At 39.1% G+C, this 22446-nt stretch overlaps 1 protein-coding gene across 2 annotated transcripts in view; it reads left to right on the forward strand.

The window, feature by feature from the left end:
* The window catches only part of PGM5 (phosphoglucomutase 5), a 186603-nt gene that overhangs the window by 26812 nt on the left and 137345 nt on the right, over positions 1–22446 (forward strand). Inside the window, exons 3-6 of one of the 2 annotated variants that reach the window (XM_004276424.3) lie at positions 1223–1369; positions 4764–4889; positions 9116–9306; positions 9908–10062. In XM_004276424.3, the coding sequence (XP_004276472.1) occupies positions 1223–1369; positions 4764–4889; positions 9116–9306; positions 9908–10062 (619 nt within the window). The remainder of the gene's footprint in view (positions 1–1222; positions 1370–4763; positions 4890–9115; positions 9307–9907; positions 10063–22446) is intronic. The other variant, XM_049710845.1, reaches the window with a different exon arrangement.

The raw sequence follows: 22446 nt of genomic DNA on the forward strand, positions 1-22446 counted from the left end.
GATATATGTGTATGTATAGTTGATTCACTTTGTTATAAAGCAGAAACTAACACACCATTGTAAAGCAATTATACTCCAATAAAGATGTTAAAAAAAAAGAAAGAAATATATTGTGAGCCACATTTGTAATTAAAAATTTTCTAGTAGCTACCTAAAAAAGTAAAAAGAAGCAGGTGAAATGAATAATATATTTTATTTAACTTCATATATCCAAAATATTATCACTTCAACATGTTACTATAAAAATTATTAATGTAATGTATTCTATTTTTCTATAACTCTTCAAAATTTGATGTGTATTTTGTAACTGCAGCACATGTCAGTTTGACTAGTCACATTTCAAATGTTCAAGAGCCACATGTGGCTAGCAGCTATTGAATTGGGCAGTGTAGCTCTAAGCGCTGGGATATAAAAGAAATCAAGAAATAATTTCTGTTCAGTAGAAAGTTATAATATAGTTGGTGAGTGAGATCAATATACAAAGTTATCAATTATTTATGTTTTAGATCTTTCAATCTACTTATTTATTTGATTCCCAAACTCGTAAAAAACCTAAAGTTGCTTGCATGAAGATATAAAAATTAAAAAGAAAAGAAAAATTAAAGGAGGACAACCATTGATTTCATGTTCAGTTCATTTAAAGCCTATCACTTCACCTTAACTGTCAGCTTGACCTTGTGAGGAAGTGCATCAGATATTTTAAACCTCACTTTAAAAACTTGGGAGTCACGAGAGAGTGTGAGTTGGGGAAAATAGTGTATCCTGGTCAGCTTATGCATCAAATAGGCAGCAGATCTGGGAGTAGAAATCGTATTTTCTTTCTCTAGGTGCACTTGGGAAGCTGCAGTTAAAATCTGGAATCCCTCAGTTCTGTCAAATGCATATCCTGTTTGTGTCTCATATCCTGAATAAAGCTGATGACATAACCAGGTCTCCCTGGCAGGTGTGCAACTATTTTTAGGGAAGACACATCATTGTTTAGAAGTGGATTAAAACAAACCAACATGTGGGTTATTGGCCTACATGGAACAGGTGAGGCTGGACACGTTTCCTCCAGAGTGGAAGGATAAGAAATATCGAGGTACATCGAACTGTGAACTGGTGACCATTGTCTAGAGCAAAAATGAATCTTTCTCCTGCTTGGTGGTGGAGGAACTAATATTTCTCTGATTTAATTTTTAAGCAGATTTATTTTCGGTGGTGCATTATTTTCAAATTTTAGGTCCTGCGCCAGATGTCGTCTCAGACAAAATCTATCAGATCAGCAAAACAATCGAGGAATACGCCATATGCCCTGATTTACGAATCGACCTGTCTCGACTAGGAAGACAAGAGTTTGACCTGGAGAACAAATTCAAACCGTTTAGAGGTAACAGAGAAACAGTATTTTGAAGAAATCAGAATAACTCCGTGGATGGGGGTGACTCTGGTTTTTTCTTCAGGGAAAAGCACACACGAAAGTGATGGAATTATCAATCTCAGGAGTGGCACTTGATAAGTAGATGTAATCTGAGTGTGGTGCAGAGAGAAATAAAGGCAGCCAAGATATTTAGAACTGGCAAACTTTCAAAAACGACTTTCCAAACTCTCTATCATTTTTGGCATAGGGAACATTTCATGGCTGACTCTTTTACAGTGTTCCAGGAATAGGCTGTGGAGCCAAAACGTGTCTTTGCTTTTCTAAGCAATTAAGGTGAACATACCGAAATACTTTAGATAATTAAGAAGAGACCTTAAAAGGTAGTGGGGTTATTAAAATTTCCCATGGAAGGTAGGCATTTCTTTTCCAAGCCAGAACCACGCAGTTCATGTTGATTCAATGCACAAGTGATGATCACCTGCTCTACATTACACTCCGTGTTAGGAGATTTTACAAAGGAATTTACAAAGTACCAAATGGATTTAGGAAAATGGTTCAAGAATTGAAAAACTGGGATGAAGTTGTCAAAAAATATTATCCTGTACTATAGAATGAATAAAGCCTCTAAGTCCTCCATTATAACCTTTCAATTTGGAGATTAATATTGAACCATATAACAACATTAATGCCATGGATATGCATATCATTTTTTCACCCTTTATATTATCCTATTGTTTTTTTCCTAGAAGGCATATAAGTAGCGATAAAACTAACAATTTTTTACTCCTTCAGTGCCCCTATAAGCTTAAATCCAGTTTGTGTTAAGATGGTATCCTTATTTTACAAGTAATTTAATTTAGTTAAAAAGGTGAAATACCTGGCTTATGGCCACATGGTATTTTAGGGACAGAAAAGAGCTTGAAATGGACTGTTTGGAGTCACAGTGTTGGGCCAACTCTACCACATTTGTCTTGGAAGATTTTGAGTCAATTGCTTGCTTAGCTAGTGAGCAGAAATTAATTGAAAACCATGTGATATTTATTGGAAGCAACAGTTCCTGATTTTACTAATCTAGTTGAGAGTTTGCACACACACACACACACACACGCTTGCACAATCGCTTGACAACTAAAAGCAAGGGATATATTATTTATTTATTTTCAAATTTTATTTATGTATATATGTATGTATGTATGTATGTATGTATGTATGTATATGTCCGTGTTGAGTCTTTGTTGTTGCACGCAGGCTTTCTCTAGTTGTGGCGAGCGGGGGCTACTCTTCCTTGCGGTGCGCAGGCTTCTCATTGCGGTGGCTTCTCTTGTTGCAGAGCACGGGCTCTAGGTGCACGGGCTTCAGTAGTTGTGGCACAGGGCTCATTAGTTGTGGCTCGCGGGTTCTAGAGTGCAGGCTCAGTAGTTGTGGCGCACGGGCTTAGTTGCTCCGCAGCATGTGGGATCTTCCCGCACCAGGACTCAAAACAGTGTCCCCTGTATTGGCAGGCGGATTCTTAACCACTGCACCACCAGGGAAGTCCGCAAGGGATATTTTATGTTAAACAAATGATTTAAGTGTACTTGATTACATATGTTTAGAAGGACTGGCAAATAAGATGACTAAGAAAAAGCAGGTATTACCATCAGGAAGAAATTTTATTTATTTATTTATGGTATCTTCCCAATTGTATTTGTTGTCCAAGAGACCCAGATGTTTGGTGAGCTCAGATTCAGGCCCACTGCTCCAGGCACATTGCTAGCTTGATGAGTTTTCTATAATGCTACAGATACCACGAGGTAGATAGAGACATTCCCTGGCTCCCAAGAAGAATTTGGAGATAATTATTTGGGATAATTTATGTACTGTGTTCTTGCTGTTTTAAATGTTGAGCAAGGCTTGAGTTAATTGGAAACAAACCAGTCTTTGACATTTCACCTTAAAGGATGAAGAGCGTGAACTATGTGATGTGAACTTTCAGTTTTCATGGAATTCTACTTGCTTCCTTGTTTTTTACATTTCTGTTTGGTACTATGTGTTATCTGCTATAAATACCAAATGTATTGAGACAAGTGGTTCAGGAATTTCTGAAAAGAACCAGAATGAAATAATTGCCAAAAATATCCTAAATTGTAGAGTGAGTAAAACTTCAAGCCATAACCTTTTATTTTATAGATTAGTTTTTTATTGTGGTAAAATTTATGTAACGTAAAGTATATCATGTTAATCATTTTTAGATGTACAGTTCATATAGATTAACTTTTAATTTATCTTATAGATTAATATCCTCCAAATATCAAAAGATGATTAAAAACTATCTGTGTTCTGTAAACGGTAATTACATTATATTTGAATGGACACACATACTACCTTGATTTAAGTGCAAGAAAAAATATTTTTAGACATGTATTTGACTAGACGAAGGGACAGCTTCATATCACATATAAAATCTCATCCATCAAATATTGCTCCTGGATTTACTAAAAATTGTTAAAGGTGGATTGGTAATATCTTTAGTGCAGGTTTAAGTGTTTCAGGATTCTAAAGTAGTATGTTTTTTGAAAAATTTGAGAAACAGCATACATAAGTTTCAAAATTTAACTACGAATTTAAAAAGCAGGGCTCGTGGACAAATTTTAGTGCCTAAAATAAAATATTTATTACTTCTAGGAAAAGTACTTTCTGAGTATTAATTATGTACTGATTGCCAAGGTTGAAAAATGTGATGTATTCTGGGCTTTATGAATCTGTGAAATAAGTGGAAAAGACTTGTTTTGCATGCCTGGTCATTGGGTGGTGCAGGACACTGGAGAACATTTGTGTTTAATGAGGATTTCTAAATAGCTGGCGCTCACCCTGAAACTGGTACTAGACTGGGCATGCAGGAGACTTCACACAAACTCAGAAAAATATCCTTCACCACCAATTCAGAACCTGGATCTGGTTGGCACCATGGCATTTGGAAAGTAGGAGTCATTGTGGAGGTCACTTCTTGATTTGTTTCAGGCCAGTTGAGTCATTCTTTGGCCATTCCCCACAGGAGAGGCAACCGGCTGTGCCAAGATGCCTCTTAGCATTGAGGTGTTGCAGTTTGGGGGAGGGAAAGAAGGTGGGAGTAGGGACAGTAGGCATAGTTTTATCTTAACTACTTTATTCTTGTGGTTGATTTTTTTCACTTGCAAAGAAGAGTTTATAACTTGAGATTTTTCACACCTTTCGATCACCTGCAAACTTTGCAGCATCTTGATTGTGCTTTAATTTTTGATTTTGTCTGCAAATGGTTACTTCGCTTCCCACGTAAATGTGTGGGGTTATGATGTGATTGTGATCCTAATTTCATGCATTTTTATGCTTCCAAGTATTCTTCATGGGTAGTCACTGGTGTCTCCTTTTGCTTTCCTATCCTTAGTGGAGATAGTGGACCCAGTGGATATCTATCTCAACCTCCTTCGGACCATCTTTGACTTTAATGCCATCAAGAGTTTGCTGACTGGGCCCAGCCAACTGAAGATCCGAATTGATGCCATGCACGGAGGTAAATGCGTGTTCTCCTACCAAGTGGTGGGCAAGAAATGGTAAAGGAGACCTCAGTGTGTGTTGGGTTTCTGGGATTAAGAGGAAGGCTGGATTTATAGATATTCATACAGTGTGTGTGTGTGTGTTCAGGTATTTGGGATGCTCTGGAAAACTTCAGGGCTCTAATTTCTCTCTTTTGATGCAAATGAAAACAAAGCTTGAACAAAAGGTTTTGAGGCTATACCTGTTAGAGTGGAGATAGCAAAACTGTAGTTATTAAAATTGTTTTTTTTTTTTTTTTGCGGTACGCGGGCCTCTCACTGCTGTGGCTTCTCCCGTTGCGGAGCACAGGCTCCGGACGCGCAGGCTCAGCGGCCACGGCTCACGGGCCCAGCCGCTCCGCGGCATGTGGGATCTTCCTGGACCAGGGCACGAACCCGTGTCCCCTGCCTCGGCAGGCGGACTCTCAACCACTGCGCCACCAGGGAAACCCTCAAAATTGTTTTTGATACGTACACAGTTTAAAAGGTCAAATAGTTCAAAGTTTATTATGAAAAAATCCATTCCCAACTCCTTCCCCCAATTTCCTGCTTTTCAGAGGCTACCTTTTTTTTTTTAAACTCTTTCAGTGTTTTTTTTTTAAAGTATTGATCTTCCTGTTACTAAATACTATGATTATAATGCTCCTTGTTGATTTTTCAGTTTGGGGCATTACTGACTTCATACCATGGAAGATGAGGTTGTAGCTCTTTTTCACCCTCTCCAGTCACTAAATCCAAGCACACTTCCTTAAACTAATTATATCATCGTTTTGGGAAGATCAGTATCTACTGTCTACATTATCATAACACTGCTGAGCCATGAAAAATACTGTAATTATATTTTCCTTACAGAACAACTTCTTCTGTGGAATTAGTAATTGTCCTGTTTTCTCACTGTTTAGGTTTTGTGAAGTGTATTTACCACTCTTAACCCTCATATTCTCCCAGTGTCTAAATCTTCTCTCACTTCATTTTCCTGGAGACCTGGGATCTCCTCTGCTCTGCACTGGTTGCTCTGTGAGCTGCTGTTGTCCTGGAATCTCCACTTAGCATCATCCTGTAATTCCCTTTACCCCTTTCTTATGGTGACTCTCCTATTTCTGGATCCTTTGTCTTCCACTTTCTTGATTTACTCCTACATTTTGGAGGAACCAGTTCTCCAGGAACTCTGTGAGAGAAAGCTCATGGGAGGTAAATGTTTTGAGTCACTGTATATCTGAAAATGCCTTTTTTCTGTGCTCACTCTGAATTGCTATTTATCTGGATATAGAAATCTAGGTTGGATATTATTTTTCTTCAGAAGTTTGAGGGCATTGCTCCATTGTCTTCTAGCTATTACTACTGAACTCGAGAAATCTGATGCTGTTCTGATTTTTAATCTATGGTGTGAAATCTTTCTCTGTTCTTTTCTGGAGGCTTTTAGGGCCTTTGACATATCTTCAGTGTTCCTTCTTTTCACAATGATGAGTCTTAGTGTGAGACTGTTTTCCTCTATTGTGCTGAGAACTTGGAAGGTCCTCTTAATCTAGAAACTTGTGTCCTTTAATTCTGGGAAATTTTCTTGCATTACTTCTTGGATGATTTCCTCCATTATTTTCTCTTTCCTTTCTTCCCAGAATGGCTGTTGTTTAGATATTGGCCCTACTTGACTGATCCTTTAATTATCCTATTCTTTCCCCCACCACGCATTTTCTTTCTCTTTGTTTTTTCCTGCTTTCTGGGAGATTTCCTCAGCTTTATCTCCAAGTCTTTCCATTAAGTTTTTCATTCCACTATCATATTTTTAATTTCTCAAAACTTTTGTTTTGTTTTCCAAATAATCTCTTTTTAAAAATAGCTTCCTATTCATCTTTCGTGAATGCCATATCTTTTTTTAATAAGTCAGGTTTACTGAGGTATATAATTTATATGTAGTAAAATTGATACCTTGTTGGTATACAGTTTCATGAGGATTGACAAACATATATAGTCATGTAACCACTCTGACAATCAAGATATGGAATATTTCTCTCACTTCCACAAGTTCTGTTGCGGCTCTTTATAGTCTTACCCCTCCTCCTTCCCCTAGTCCCTGGCAATCACTCATCTGTTTTTTGTCCACACGCCCCCCCAACTGCCCCAGTTTTGCCTTTTCCAGAAAGCCATATAAATGGAAGCATACAATATGTAGCCTTTTTCTTCAGGCTTCTTTCACTCACCATAATGTTTTAGAGATGCCTTCATGGTGTTGTATATATCAGTAGTTATTCCTTGTTACTATTGAGTAGTATTCCATAGTAAGGATGTACTACATATTGTTTATCCATTCACCAGTTGATACAATTAGGGTTATTTCTACATTTTGGCTACTAAAAAACAAAGCTGCTATAAAGATTTATGAACAAGTTCTTTATGGGGATATATGATTTCCTTTGTCTTGGATGGATAAATACCTAGGAGTGGAAATGCCGGGTCATATGATGTATATGTTTAACTTAATAAGAAACTGCCAAACTGTTTTCCAAAGTGTACCGTTTGCAATAGCAGCAGAGTATGAAGGCTTCAGTTTCTCCATGTCCTCACCAACACTTGGTATTGTCAGTCTCTTCAGTTTTAGCCATTCTGTCACATCTTATTGATCTCTATTAGGATATGACTGAAATATACTTTAAAATATTTTTTCTCTTTATGTAGTTTCTGCTTTCTCCAGGTTGCTCTTTACTCTCTTTGTTTTGGTCTCATGTTAGATGCATTCCTCAAAAGTTTGGTGGTCGTTGGCTGCCTGGCATGTTTAAGAGGGAGGTACTAAAAATTTTGTTGGGAGCTCTGAGCCCATGTGTGGAACTTATCTTCCAAGGGCTTCACTCTGAGGTCTTCTGGCTGGGCTGTTTTGCTTTTTCCTATTGGGCTGGTTCTTTTCCCCAGAAAAGGCTCTTTCAGTTTCTTACCTTAGCTTTATCTGGCCTAGAAGGAAGACAGCTTCTCTTTCCAAACAGTTTGAGCGATGTTTTGGATTTGAGCCTCACTGCCTAGCTTGTACTGTGCGTTTGTCTCTGAATCAGTCACTCTGGTTGAGGGATGGAGGATACTGAGTGGCAGACCTAGGTCACCTCCCCAGCCTTAGGGTAAGTAGGGTTTAGCCACATCCTGATCACATGAACTGAGATGGGAAAAGGATTGGTTCTCCAAAGGAAACCCAAGATGCTGCTACTGGAGGAAGGGGAAAGGGGTGCTAGGCAGAAAAAATCAAAAGATGTTCACTCTTTGAGGTTTGAATTGTATTAGTGGAAAATAAATGGAAAGCAGTACTTTGATATATTTCAGCCAACAGGATTGTGCTGATCCCCAAGTGTGCTTGCTGTATGTTCTACCCCAGACTCCGTTCCCTTGCTTATAGTGTTCTTTCCATTTGGATGGCGTCCTCACTCCTGTCAAATTTATATTCTTCCAAGTCCTCCCACAAATGCTGCCTTCTTCTTGAAGCCTTGCCTGTGGTCATTTCTTCTTTCAAGCCATTGGATCGTATTATTTCATAAATATACATTGAATAGAACTAGTCTTACCATTGCAGTCACTCACCTGTAGATTTGACTCATCCCACTGCTAGACTGAGAGCCCAGTAATGTCGGAATTGGGTGCTTTGCGTCCCTTGATGCCCTCCATTCTTCACATAGGAGTTCCGTGTTAGGCACTCCACGGCTGTGTGTTGAACTGGAAAACACAGCTCCTTAACATTTATTTTGTAAAACGTACTTAGTTTTATATGCTTCAGTGTTTTACAGTGTTTAGTTATACACTTGGCAGAGTTAAAACGACTGTAGAGACAAAGAATGTTGCTAGGGCCTGTTAGTGCTTTTGCATATATTCAGCTGAAGCTTTTCGTACATAAAAAGTAACAGTCAATAAATCATTGTTAGGTAGTTGATTTATTTCTGGCAATATTTTAGATAAGTTTTGGAGAGAAATTTCATGGAACTGGATTATTGAATACAACTTCTATATGCCTGACACGGTCACTGGCACATAGCAGATGCTCAATGAGTAGTAGTTGAAGTAAATATTATTCTGTGTTGTGTCTTGAGAAAACTTGTAGAATTTACCTTTTCTTTTCTTGTGCTATTAAGTCATCTTCTTGTTCTAAGCAGAGCAAAACACCCTTGGTTGCGGGGGCGGGGGGGGGGCAGAGGTTCTGCAAAGATCTCATATTGCTGTGTATTTTTTTCAGTTATGGGACCCTATGTGAGAAAAGTCCTGTGTGATGAGCTGGGGGCCCCAGCCAATTCTGCAATCAACTGTGTTCCCCTGGAAGATTTTGGAGGGCAGCATCCTGACCCCAACCTGACATATGCAACGACCCTTCTGGAAGCTATGAAAGGAGGGGAATATGGGTTTGGAGCTGCATTTGATGCTGATGGGGTAAGTAGGAAAGTTTTCTGCATGCTGGTCCTTTTGCTATATAATGAGCCAAGCACTGGAAACCAGAGAGCTATTGGATACCTCTGGGGCTGACATGTATGGGGCATATGAGCCCTAACTGGCTCTGCATCTGCCCTTCTATCTAATGGCCAAGTATTGCGCTTAAATAGCCATTACTTTTCTTTTTTCAAGTAAGCTTATGTTATAAAGAGGTTATTTCTTTTTTAAAAAAATTCATGCAATACGTCTTTATTATGGCTGATTTTGTTGAAATCACCATGTTAAGAAGCGAGCTATTTTAGCAATAATCTCTGTTCTCCATTATGTTTGGGGGAAAGTGTGAATTAAGAATATAGAGCCTACTGAAGCCTGAGGAAGTCATCCACATTTCGACAGGTGGGATATATTCCCAGTCGTGTCAAGATCGTGGGCCCTATAATGTTCAGAGATCTTGGTTTCCCATGCCCTCTTTGGCTTCATTCAAGTTGTTTTATGTTGTTTAAATGTGGAATGGCAGTAAAGTGGCTTGTAATGATGATGGGAATGGGCTGCTGGCGGCAGATGCCTTTGCCTGAACATTTTCACACATTCTTTCCCACAGGACCGTTATATGATCCTAGGCCAAAATGGCTTCTTCGTGAGCCCTTCCGACTCCCTGGCCATCATTGCCGCCAACCTCTCTTGCATTCCGTATTTCCGTCAGATGGGGGTCCGAGGGTTTGGGAGGAGTATGCCCACCAGCACAGCCCTGGACAGGTAAGCAAGGAAGTCACCATGAAAGCCTTCATGGCAGGCCTCTGATATCAATGTTCCCTTTGCTGGTAGCTGTCACTTATACTCCCCTGCTCCACTGGGAACTTGTTGAAAGCATGGGAACTTAGAGACATGCTGTAGTATAGTGGGTAGGCGTGTGAAGAATCAGGTGGCCTCAACTTGATTCTTGGCTCTGCTACTTTTTAGCTGTTGGGAACTTGGGGGACTTATTTGATTTCTGTGCCTCTGTTTTCTTATTTTTAAAACGAGGGTTATAACAGTATCATCCTTACATGGATTGTTATGAGGTAGGATTGAGGTGATTCTTGTAAAACATGTAACAGAATGCCTGGTTCATTGTAAATATTTCACAAATGTTTAGTAAGAAAACTTACTAAATATGTAAGTGAGGTGGAAAGAACATGAGTCTTGAGGTCAGGTAATATTATGTTAAAATGCTCGTTTGTATCATCATCAGTTATGTAAAAACGGGGAAGATACATCATAGGTTTGTTGTGAGAATGAAATAAGATACTCATGGAAAATGCCCAATAGGAGACTCACTTAGTAGATAGAACAGTCTGAGGTTTCTTTCTCCTGGCCCTATCCATCCATCTTTTACCTTGTCTTATAAAACAGTGAATTTCAGAGACTAATATTTTCAAGCAACATATATTATTGTGGAAGCAGTATTTGTTTATAGTGGAAAGTTAGAAAACACAGAAAAATAAGAAAATGTAAACATCATATCTCTCTGCCTGACTTACTTATGTTAATTGATAAATGTATATTCCTTATTGGATCTCTTTATATACATATATAATATACATACGTAGTTCTAAATCATATATAATATACACAATATATAATATATATTTGCCTTTTTGTAAAAACCAAAAGGAGATCTGAAAGTACAGACTGCCTTGTAACTTGTTTTTTTTTCTATCAACAATCTCCCACTTTGTATTAATACATTTTTATGTCATCTAAAACCAAGATCATATTAAAATTTCCTCCGAGTGTCCCCAGAATGTCTTTAATAGAGGGTTTGCCCGAAGCAGCATCCCGTCTAACACCATACACTGCATCTGGTTGTTACATCTCTTAAGTCTTTTATAATCTACCACAATTCCTTTATCTTTTACTTAATGACAGTAATTTTTGAAGAGACCTGACCAGTTGTCCTGCAGAATCCCACCTTCTGGATTTGTGTGGTTATCTCTGCATGGTGTTACCATTCATTGAATCATTCATTAAGTAAATTTTATATGCAGTGAAATGAATAATCTTAAGGCTACAATTCAATGAGTTTTGAAAAATGTATACATCTGGGTAACAACCATCCAGAATAAGATATAGAACATTCCCATCAACCCCTATAGTTCCCCCATCCTCCTTGCAATACCCCTTAGGCAACCATTGTCATAATTTCTGCTGCTGTATTTAGGTTTTGCCGGTTCTTGAACTTCACATAAATAGAGTCATATACTATGTACTCGTTTGTTACTGTTTTTTTCATTTAATATATACTTTTTGATTCATCCACATCCATTGCCTCTGTCACTAGTTCATCCTGCTCTGTTGCAGTGTAATATGCCAATGTATGAATATATCACAGTTTACTTTTCCAGTCTCCTCTTGATGAACATTTGGGTTGTTTCCACTTATTAGCTACTATGAACCATGCCATTATAAGCATTCTTACACGTCTTTTTGTGGACACATCTACATTTCTTTAGTTAATATCTAGGAGTAGAATCCTGATTGTAGGGTAGATGTATGTTTAATTTTACAAGAAACTGCCAAGCTATTTTCCATCGTGTACTCTTATTTGCAATGTGTGAGAGTTCTAGTTGCTTCATATCCTCAACAACATTTGGTGTCGTCAGTCTTTTTTATTTTAACCATTCTAGTGAGTGCAAAATATTATCTTATTTTGGTTTAGATTTACATCGTTCTAGCGATGTTGAGCTCATTTTCATATGCTTATTGTCCACTTGTGAGCTCTTCTGTTACGTACCGGTTCAAAATGTATTTGCTCAATTAAAAATGCACTGTCTTTTTGTTATTGATTTATAGAAGTTCTTTATATATTCTGGATAATACATCTTTTTTTTTCTATTGGCCACACCGCCGGCTTGTGGGATCTTTCTTAGTTCCCTGACCAGAGACTGAAAGCAGGCCCTTGGCAGTGAGAGTACAGAGTCCTAACCACTGGACCACCAGGGATTTCCCTGGATAATAAGTCTTTTGTCAGATATATGTATTACAAACATTTTCCCCCTGTCTTTCACTTTCCTTTTCAAATTCTTTATTTTTTTTAACATCTTTATTGGAGTATAATTGCTTTACAATCGTGTGTTAGTTTCTGCTTTATAACAAAGTGAATCAGCTATACATATACGTATATCCCCATATCTCCTTCATCTTGCGTCTCCCTCCTACCCTACCTATCCCACCCCTCTAGGTGGTCACAAAGCACCGAGCTGATCCCCCTGAGCTATGTGGCTGCTTCCCACTAGCTGTCTATTTTACATTTGGTAGTGTATATAAGTCCATGCCACTCTCTCACTTCGTCCCAGCTTACCCTTCCCCCTCCCCACGTCCTCAAGTCCATGCTCTATGTCTGTGTCTTTATTCCTGTCCTGCCCCTAGGTTCTTCAGAACCATTTTTTTTTCTTAATGGTGTCTTTTGATGAGCATAAGTTTTCAATTTTGATGATGGCTAATTTTTTTTCTTATATAGTTGGTATATACTTTTTTTAATCCTCTATAGGAAATCTTTGCTTACCCAAAGGTCAAAAAGATGTTTTTCCTATGTTTTCTTCTAGAATCATTGTAGTTTTAATTTTTACATTTAAGTCTATGATGATTTTGAATTAATTTTTGAAAATTAATTAATTTTTGGCTGCATTGGGTCTTCATTGCTGTGTGCAGGCTTTCTCTCTAGTTGTGGTGAGTGGGGGCTACTCTTTGTTGTGGTGTGTGGGCTTCTCATTGTGGTGGCTTCCCTTTGCTGTGGAGCATGGGCTCTAGGTGCACGGGCTTCAGTAGTTGTGGCACGCGGGCTCAGTAGTTGTGGCCAGCGGGCTCTAGAGCACAGGCCCAGTAGTTGTGGCACACGGGCTTAGCTGCTCCGCAGTATGTAGGATATTCCTGGACCAGGGCTTGAACCCGTGTCCCCTGCATTGGCAGGCAGATTCTTAACCACTGTGCCACCAGGGAAGTCCCGATTTTGAATTAATTTTTGTGTGAGGTTCACTTTTTCCCCATATCCAGTTGTTATTGAAAACAAGTTACTTTTCCCTTGATGCATTTGTTAAAAATCAGTTGACCATATATATGTGGGTCTATTTCAAGATTCTCCCTCTGTCCCATTAATCTGTTGTCTATCCCTATGCCAATATTACATTGTCTTGATTATTGAAGTTTTAAAGTAGATATTTAAATCAGGTGACTCCTCCAACTCTATTTTCTTTTTCTCCATATAGACAAAGTTATGTATCTTAGGTCCTTTGCATTTCTATGTACATTTTAGAATCAACTTGTCATTTTTTTACCAGAGCCTGTTGAGATTTTGATTGAGATTGTGTTGAATCCATAGAGAAATTTAGGAAGAATTGCATTTTAATAATATTGAGATTTCTAGTCCGTGAATGTGATATATCTCTCAATTTATTTAGTTTTCTTTAATTTCTTTTGCATACTTTGTAGGTTAATTTCTCTTACGTATGTTTTGTAGTTTAGTGTGGAAGTCTTACACAATTTTTGTTAAATTGATTCATGAGTATTTTATATCTTTTCATGCTATTGTAAATGGAATAGTTTTATAACTTTAGTTTTCCAGTTGTTTGCTGCTAGTAATTAGAAATATAACTGGTTCCTGTAAATTGATGTTTTCTTCTTCCATCAGTGGGGAGATGAATCACATGCCTTTGGGATGCTCCCTATTTTACTTCTATCCCTCAGGTGATATTGATATCAAGTCATGGTGATGAACCAAGCGTCAACCTAAAATTCTTGCCTAGCAGCACCAAAAAGTAGGACGTATGATTCCATTTTTTCCCCTTTGCCTTTGTTTATATCTTTCTTTAAAAAAAAAAAAAAGATTCAGTGAATCTGTAGAGAGCAAAGCAAAAACCAGACCATCTCTAGAAATGGAGAACCCAGAGTCATAGAGGCTTCTGAGTCCTATGTGGGGTATTTAATATTGTGCGAGCATATTTAATAACCCCTTCCACTTATACAGAATCTTATAATTTAGAAAGAACTTTCGGAAATTTGAACTCACTTGATTTTTGCAATAATTTAGTAAGGTAATTGGGTAGGCATTAACTCTCAACATATTAAAGATGTTGAACCAGTTATCAGAGAGGTTAAGTGACTTGTACAAGGTTAAACAGCTAATAAGACAGCAACCCAGGATTTGAAACTATTGCATCTGCCCCATAACTACAACTTAATCAGGATGGTCCCTGAGAAACCAGTTGAAAATATTGCTCAACTCTCCTGTGGGGTAGTCAGCAGCTTTCTGTACCCTGGCCAGGAGAGGCTGGTTTTATTCTGACAACAAAAACCATTTGTCCTCTTTTCTCGTGGAAATTTCCCAGTAGTTCTTGATTTCACTTCATCCCCCCTTCCCAATAAATCTCTGTTTCGGTCAGAAACCAGAGGCCTTGCTTAGAAATTTCACAAAGGACCTGTTCTGATATGTAAGTGACCATTTAAAAGGATTATTCATGCTTGCTGGTTGGGATTCAGAATTCTGTGGGGCTCTGACGTGGTGATTTGTTTTGGGTATGTGATCTCTTGTGGAGTCCCAGGTGGATTCTCATGATGGACGCTTTATAAGCTTCTTTCTTCTTAGTAAAATAAATGCACCCTCAAAATTTTATCTTGACAGTGGTTTCCCATATAGGTTATTTTTTTTAATTAATAAAATCATAGGAATGTACCCATAAATGCCAGTCCCTGGCAGAATGGCAACGGAGTGGCTGAGACACATTCAATGATGCACTTGCCCAAACTCCTGGAATTCCCCAATAAGGGGGGCCTGCATCGTTGAAGCTGATGAATTATTCAGACAAACTTTCATTGTTCACAGACAACAGTTGTTCCCCGAGGGAAGACTTTTAGTATCTTTAATTTCTGCTCTTACAGTGTCACTGAAACAAGGATTCCATTTACCCCTGAATAATACAGTTTCAGTCTTGAAAATGGCATTCTTTTGGGGCTTTGTCATTCTGAATGTGTCTGATTTGTGGTTGCAGATGAAATAATTTTGCTTCAGATTATTTGAGAAGTAAAGCACATTCACGCTATGTTTGTGGCCCAAGGTCTGTCTCCACCCCATGAGGAGGTATTAAATAATCCTCAGTGTCATCATTCTTCAGTAATATTATGAAGCGCCCATCTGTGTTTGGGGCTGTGCTGAATGCTGTTTTAAGTAAGGCAAACACACTCAGACTTGAAGTCTCCTCGTTAGAGATATTTAGAGCCTCAAACACAGCGAGCATCCTTGTATACACTACAAGGGAGCGAGATCTGAAAAGTATGTTTTGACTACAAAGTCTGCCATATAAGGTCCACCACCCATAAACATGATGGTTTTTGCATTTTGTGTCACTCCTGTTTTTCACCATTTATTCACTGAAGAAATATTTATTAAGGGCCTTCTAGGTCCTAGAAAACTGTCCCTTGCCCTGATGGAATTTACAGTGTAATGGAGAATTTGAGTAATAACAAGTAAAGAAAAAAATAGAAGCACAAATTGTAATGCATGTTCAGGGGAAATGAACTTGGTGTGGTAATAATGGGCGGGTGTGGAACACCCTACTAAGATAAGGTAGCCAGGGAAGGACTTGCTGAGGAGGTTATGGGTAGGATCAAAGATTGGAAACGTGCAGATGGACCTGGCTTTGATGCTGAGATTAGAAATGGCCCATAACACATGTGAAAATACTTATTTTTTCAGAATGTAATCTACAGCTATTTGTTGCCAATCCCCAATGTGAAACATGTACTGTAGCTTTATCTTAAATATATTCAGGCGGTCATTGGAATGCAAACAGTGTTAATCCTGCAAGTATCTACTGATCTACGCTGACCTTGGTCCTTGCTACATCCTTTAGATCTGTGCCATTTTGTCTCCAAGGTCAGTCAGGATGCACGGCAGTAAGGGGAGAGATAGTGTTGTGAGCTAATATGTAATTACTCAGTCTCCCATACATCCCTTGTGCTATAGAGTGATAGGAATTATGAGAGAAAATACCCTTTATTGGAGTACTTATTGCCCTAAAACTCTCCATAGGTATTTAGGTCAGGGTCAAGGGAGAAAAGAGATGGCACCCTCAAAAGGGTTTGCTAAAAAGAATTTTGTAATAGTAGCTTAATGACCTGGTCCACAGAGGTATGGGTGAAGATAATGAAGGAAACCAAAAAAATCAAGAAGTGATGGAGAGGTATCCCAGGACTCACAATATCAAAAAGCTATGAATTCTCCCAGGACTAAAGGGTCAAGGGAGGGATCAGGGTAACCATAGCCTGGTGAGGTTTGGAGTTGTCAGGGACTGAGCTTGTCAGGGAGGTATAAATACCCCAACTTCTCTCTTTTCCCACCCTCTGATTTCCTGCTGATACCTCCTCTTGACCAAACCCAAGTGGAAGACAGAGGGTAACCTGTGGAGCTCAGCCTCCTAGGGAAGTGAATAGGGCAGAGATGGGCATAGAACGTAATGGGGACTCTTAAGGTGGAAGGGGGCAAACAAAGAATAAGCAGCGTAACCAGTACAATGGCCAGTCTTTCTGGTAATCTCTGCCCGCTTGTCTCCCAGTCTTATCCTTGTCCTAGTTTTTTGGAACTCGGGTGTAGTGAGTTGAGTTAATCATGCTCATCATTGAATAATCCTTTCGTAATTTGTCCAGTGGGAGACATTTCTTATTATTAAAAAATTAATGTATTTCTCTTTTCTTTGACTACCTTTCCCCCCAGAGACAACCACAAATGTGTGTTTATTGGGTGTCCTTTTCTTTGTGTATGTTGTTTTATTCGCATGTATTTTAAATGATTGTGACTAGTACCGTATAATAGATTGTATTTGGTTTCTTTTTTCCACTAAAGACTTTGTGTTAAGATCCTCTCAGTGGCTCTGTGTGTTGCTTCTAACTGCTGCATAGTAGTCCATCGTGTGTATCCACAGGTCACCTCTGTTCCCTCAGCTGTGAACACTCAGCATGCCTCTTACCTCCCATTACAATGAATAGCCCCTTGGGATTTATGTGAGAATTTCTTTCACATGTGTATCCAAGAGCAGAGTTTTTGGGTCAGAGGCAGTGTATACTTAATTTGACCAAATCCTGTGTTAGATTGTACTCTAGAATGGCTTCACTAGCCTGCTTTGCCCACCAGTTCCTGCATCTTCAAGACCAGGCCAATACTTTTATTGTCTAGCTTTCTAGTTTTCCCCCAGTAGAATAGATAGAGAGTAGTATACCGTTGCTGTATTAAATTTTCATTTCTCATGTTACTAATGAGCATCTGTTCAGATGCTTGAGATACTTGGGGATTTCCTTTCTATCAATTGTCTCTTCTTGTCCTTTGCCCGTTTTTCTATTTAGGGTTTTCTCCCCTTTTTGATGGATTTGCATGAGTTCATTGCATATTGTGGATATTAGGCCCTTGTTAATTTTAGGCACTTCTAATTTTCATCCTTTTTCTTCAGACAGAAATGAACCTGTGTTCTATATCCAAATTGCTGTCAGTAGACAGCTCTGCTATATACAACTCAAATTTATTATGTGTAAATAGCAATTTTTAAAAATGTTTCCCTAAAACTGTTCTTTTTTATGTTTATTATCTGAGTGAATTACCTATCATAATCCTAGATTTCTACTTCTTCCTCATTCCCAACACACCATTAGTCACTGGGTTCTGTTAGAAAAATCCCTGAAATAGTTCCTGAATCATTCTTTCCTCTCTGTCCCTATTTTTTACTTTCCTACTTCAGGTTCTCATAATCTTTTGCTTACATTATCGCAATAGTCAGGGAACTGGTCTCCTTGGCCCCAGACCTCCTCTTCTTTATTCCATATTCTAGAACACCTCAAGAGCGATTGTTCTAAGGCAGAGAGCCATGCACCTCCCTCCCTTGCTTAAAATGACTTGGTGGAGGGCTTCCCTGGTGGCGCAGTGGTGAGAGTCCGCCTGCCAATGCAAGGGACATGGGTTTGTGCCCCGGTCCAGGAAGATCCCACATGCCATGGAGCGGCTGGGCCCGTGAGCCATGGCCGCTGAGCCTGTGCGTCCGGAGCCTGTGCTCTGCAATGGGAGAGGCCACAACAGTGAGAGGCCCACGTACCGCCAAAAAAAAAAAAAAAAAAAAGTCTTGGTGGCTTCAGAAGCCTGCAGAATGAGATCCTATCTCCTGATTCTAAAACATGCATAATCTCTGGATTACTTACATCTCACTCTTGCCTACCATTTTTATCCTGCCCTCTAGACGTGTTATGCTGCTTACAGTTTTCCAAATTTGATGGCCTCTCACACTGATGTGCCTTTGCATATCCTGCTCTTTCCTTGAAATGTGTTCCCTTTGCCCCATCCCACCCCACTTTGTTCTTCCTGATCTTTCAAGACTTTGAATCAGCATCACCTTCTTAGTAAGTATTCCTTTGATGTCATGTTTCTCTACCCCAAAGCAATACACAGAACTTGCTCTTTAGAGATCCTTTTATCACAATTGTCACAGACATTGAAAACATATACTTGTCTGTCTCCTAATGTCCTGTAAACCCCCCAAAGGTGAAGGTTTTAGCCAGTAGCTTGGCATAGAATAGGTTCTCAGTATGCACTTATTAAATGAATGAATGAGATTTTTTCCCGTTTTGGATACTTCTTATTTGGGAGAAAAAGTAACTAGAATGCCACAGCTCTACGAACAAACATGCTTCTTTGGACATTTTTACAAATTAAATTTGTCGATGCTATCACCTGGTTGCACAGGAAAGTAAGTATACTGAATGATAAGAAGAAAATGAATGATGTATAATTGCACAGTCTTTTTTTGGGTCTAATAAAACTGTGCCTGACTTATGGTTTTAATTTACATTTAGGTAAGTTTGTAGCGAGTTGGATTTTAGTAATGATATGTGGGTATTGATTATAACAATAAAGATGAGATAAAAGGAAGCAACGACACAGCAGTTATTTCCTAGTCAATAACTAAAAACCACAGCCTGAACTTAAGCTCAGGTTTCTTTATTTCTTTTTTTTTTTTTTTTTTTGCGGTACGCGGGCCTCTCACTGCTGTGGCCTCTCCCGTTGTGGAGCACAGGCGCTGGACGCACAGGCTCAGCGGCCATGGCTCACGGGCCCAGCCGCCCCGCGGCATGTGGGATATTCCCGGACCGGGGCACGAACCCCTGTCCCCTGCATCAGCAGGCGGACTCTCAACCACTGCGCCACCAGGGAAGCCCAAGGTTTCTTTATTTCTTGCCCTGCTAAGTAGGGTGAGGAGTGAGGAGCTAAGTAGGACAGTTTGAGCATGCCTAGCATTGCCTTCCTCTATGCTTTTTGTGTTCACCTATTGGAGAGGATGCTGGCAATGATTGAGGCCTGCTTGTCAGTATTTCTGAGAGCTGGTGTCAGATGAGAAAGCAATTTCATGCCTACGTTCAGTAGAGGGCACTTATAAATTAATTAGCTAAAGCGAGAGGAATAAATTGGTAACATTTAAGACTAGAGGCTGCAAGAGCTTTGGAGATGTTGGATAAACCATCTTTTGTCAGTTGTTCAGAGCTGTCTTGGGTTTTTGCTCTCCGTGTTGATCAGAAAAACAATTTTGGATGAGCATTAAGTGACTTGCTTCCAAAACATATAATCATCATCACCCTTCCATGTGAACGCAGGCAAACCATTTTTAGAAATCAGCTTTCTCTGGCCTGCTGTATTTGCAAGGACTCTTTGCCACTCTTTGGTTCTGTTTCTAGAAAGGCATAGTCATTGTTAATGGTGTCCAGCATCCTTTTCTCAGCCCTTCCACTGACTTGGCACTTGTTGGCACTTGGCAAGTAATTCTGACCATTGGTGGGTTCTGCCAGTACTGAAAGAAGTTCCTTTACACCACTCTGGGCGATTGCGGATTAAAGAGCATTTTAAGCAGGGGTTTCGATGCCATTCAGTCTAGAGCTAAGTGGATGCAGTTGGTCTCCAGTGGGAATGTTGACTTTACGACCTGCTTTTATTTATTATCTCAATTTTGGTTTTTGGCGGGTGCATTTGGTTAATAGCCTCCTTTCTTTTTTGTGACTTAAAGATATTTATACACTTTAAAAATCAATCCCATTCGTTAATGCAGAGGGGCATGAGGTAATTTTTTGGGCTGATAAGAATGTTCTATATCATAATTATGGTGGTAGCAATACAACTCTATCTATCTACCTATCTGTCAAGACTCATGGAACTATATACTCTTAACATTGGTGAATTTTATTTTATATCAATTATACCTTGATAAAAGTGATAAAAATAATCAAACCCTATTTATTTGAAAGCAAAACAAAGAACTTGTCTTGGGTCTTCCTTTATGATTGGGGTCATGGATCGTGACTCTATTTGAATGACCCCAGATCTCAGAATCAAGGCTTGCATTTACCAGACCGTCAGTAAACACTGGCTGGTTCAGGTGAGTCCAGTGGTCTTTGGAGTCGCTGTACACTGTCTCCTTCTCTGTGGTGAGCCAGAACGTCAGTGTACTACCTGCAGGCTTGTCTTGCAAAAGACTTCCATTTAGAGCTGAAAGTTCTAAGATTTCAAGGTCATTAGTCAAATTTCTTAGTGACGTAAATATGTAAGGAAGACAGGATAGCCCAGCGTAACTCTTTGCTTGGTCAGTGTAACTGTATGCTTTGTCAAGCAGCCAGAGAAGCTTGGCACTTTACAGTGCTTTTAAATGATGGAAGATTATGATAAATCATCTCAGACCTGAAGATCCTCCTGGAGTGAAAGAGCTTTTTGTACAAAAAAAAAAATGGACTTTTTGTATTCGCTTTATAGTTTGAAATGAATTTTGTAACTCTCACCGAAAAATGTTTTCTAATGGATTTTAAACCTCAACCTGTTAGGGTAGTGTTAAGCTGAACCTGTTGGAACACTGCTTAAATTGCTAAATATCATCAATTTCACTTACCCATCAGGCTGAGGGAAGAATAGTATCGAAAAAACATGCACAGGGGAATCGAGAAACTGCCCCAAAGTTTTGCGTGCTCAGCACAGAGTAAGAGGAAATGCATTTTTATTTACAGTGGATTCTGTTACAGTATCTTGTTTGATATTCACACAAACCCTCAGAAGTATTTGTATCAAGTGCTATTATCAACATTTTATTTATAGAAAAAATATAATATTTGGAAATTAAGTAACTTGCCTACAGTTGCCCATCAAGAAGGAAGCAGTCAAGACTGGTGCCAGGTTGTCTAATTCCAAGTCTCCTAATTTCTTTGCTGTTCCTTATTGTTGAGAGCAGGAGAACATTCTGATTATATCAGAATGTCATTTGTGTCTATTGGCGTGTGTGTCTGTGTTGGGGGACCTATGTGTGTGGTGGATGACATCAGACAAGCAGAATTAGTTTCAACCCCAAGATGTCTTGTAATTTGACCTTGAACATCACTGCTGTTTAGTAAAGCTCTGGAAGAAGCAGTTCTTGGCTTTAATTTAAGACTTCCAGGAAACTGTTGACCGGAGTTCAAGGCAGCATTTGAATTTTATACCCTTACCTCAGGATTTGCTTGCAGTAGTAAGATCAGCAGTGGCTCTACGAAAAAACCTTTATCAGGTTTCGGCAGCCTTTCTCCATAACATTCTGTGTAAAGTGGGTGAAGCTGATAGGATTCCTTCTAAGAGTTTTTAATCTTAGGCAAGCAACACTGATGAGCAGAAACGTAAAAGATACCAATTAAGTACAATGGGGTCTTTTAGTAAATAATGTGCTGCCAGTTGTATATAAGATATCGATGCTTAGAAAAGGAAAAGAAAAAGAAAAAGAAATGGTGTCAGCTCCTGTCTGTATGCCCCAAACAGGTGAGGATAGAATTCAGACCTGGGAGTCCACTCATCTCATCTCTGATCAGGTTTCTGCCTGAGGTTTAAGTTTGTCATTTGGAATTCCAAGTTCTTTTACAGTCCCTGATTGCATCAGTGGTTTATATCCTAGCATGTTTGGTAAGTTGTTGCCTGTATTTAAGAATGCAAGTTCTCTATCCAGGACTTACAAAGAGATTGTATCAGTCAGGATCTTTGTGCTGCAAATGAGAGAAAACTAGCTGAAATGGGGCCTAAATAATAAAGGGAATGTGTTGGTCCACATTAACTGAAGTAGATTTGGCCTC

This window comes from Orcinus orca, chromosome 6, assembly GCF_937001465.1.
Source record: "Orcinus orca chromosome 6, mOrcOrc1.1, whole genome shotgun sequence".
Classification (NCBI taxonomy): Eukaryota; Metazoa; Chordata; class Mammalia; order Artiodactyla; family Delphinidae; genus Orcinus; species Orcinus orca.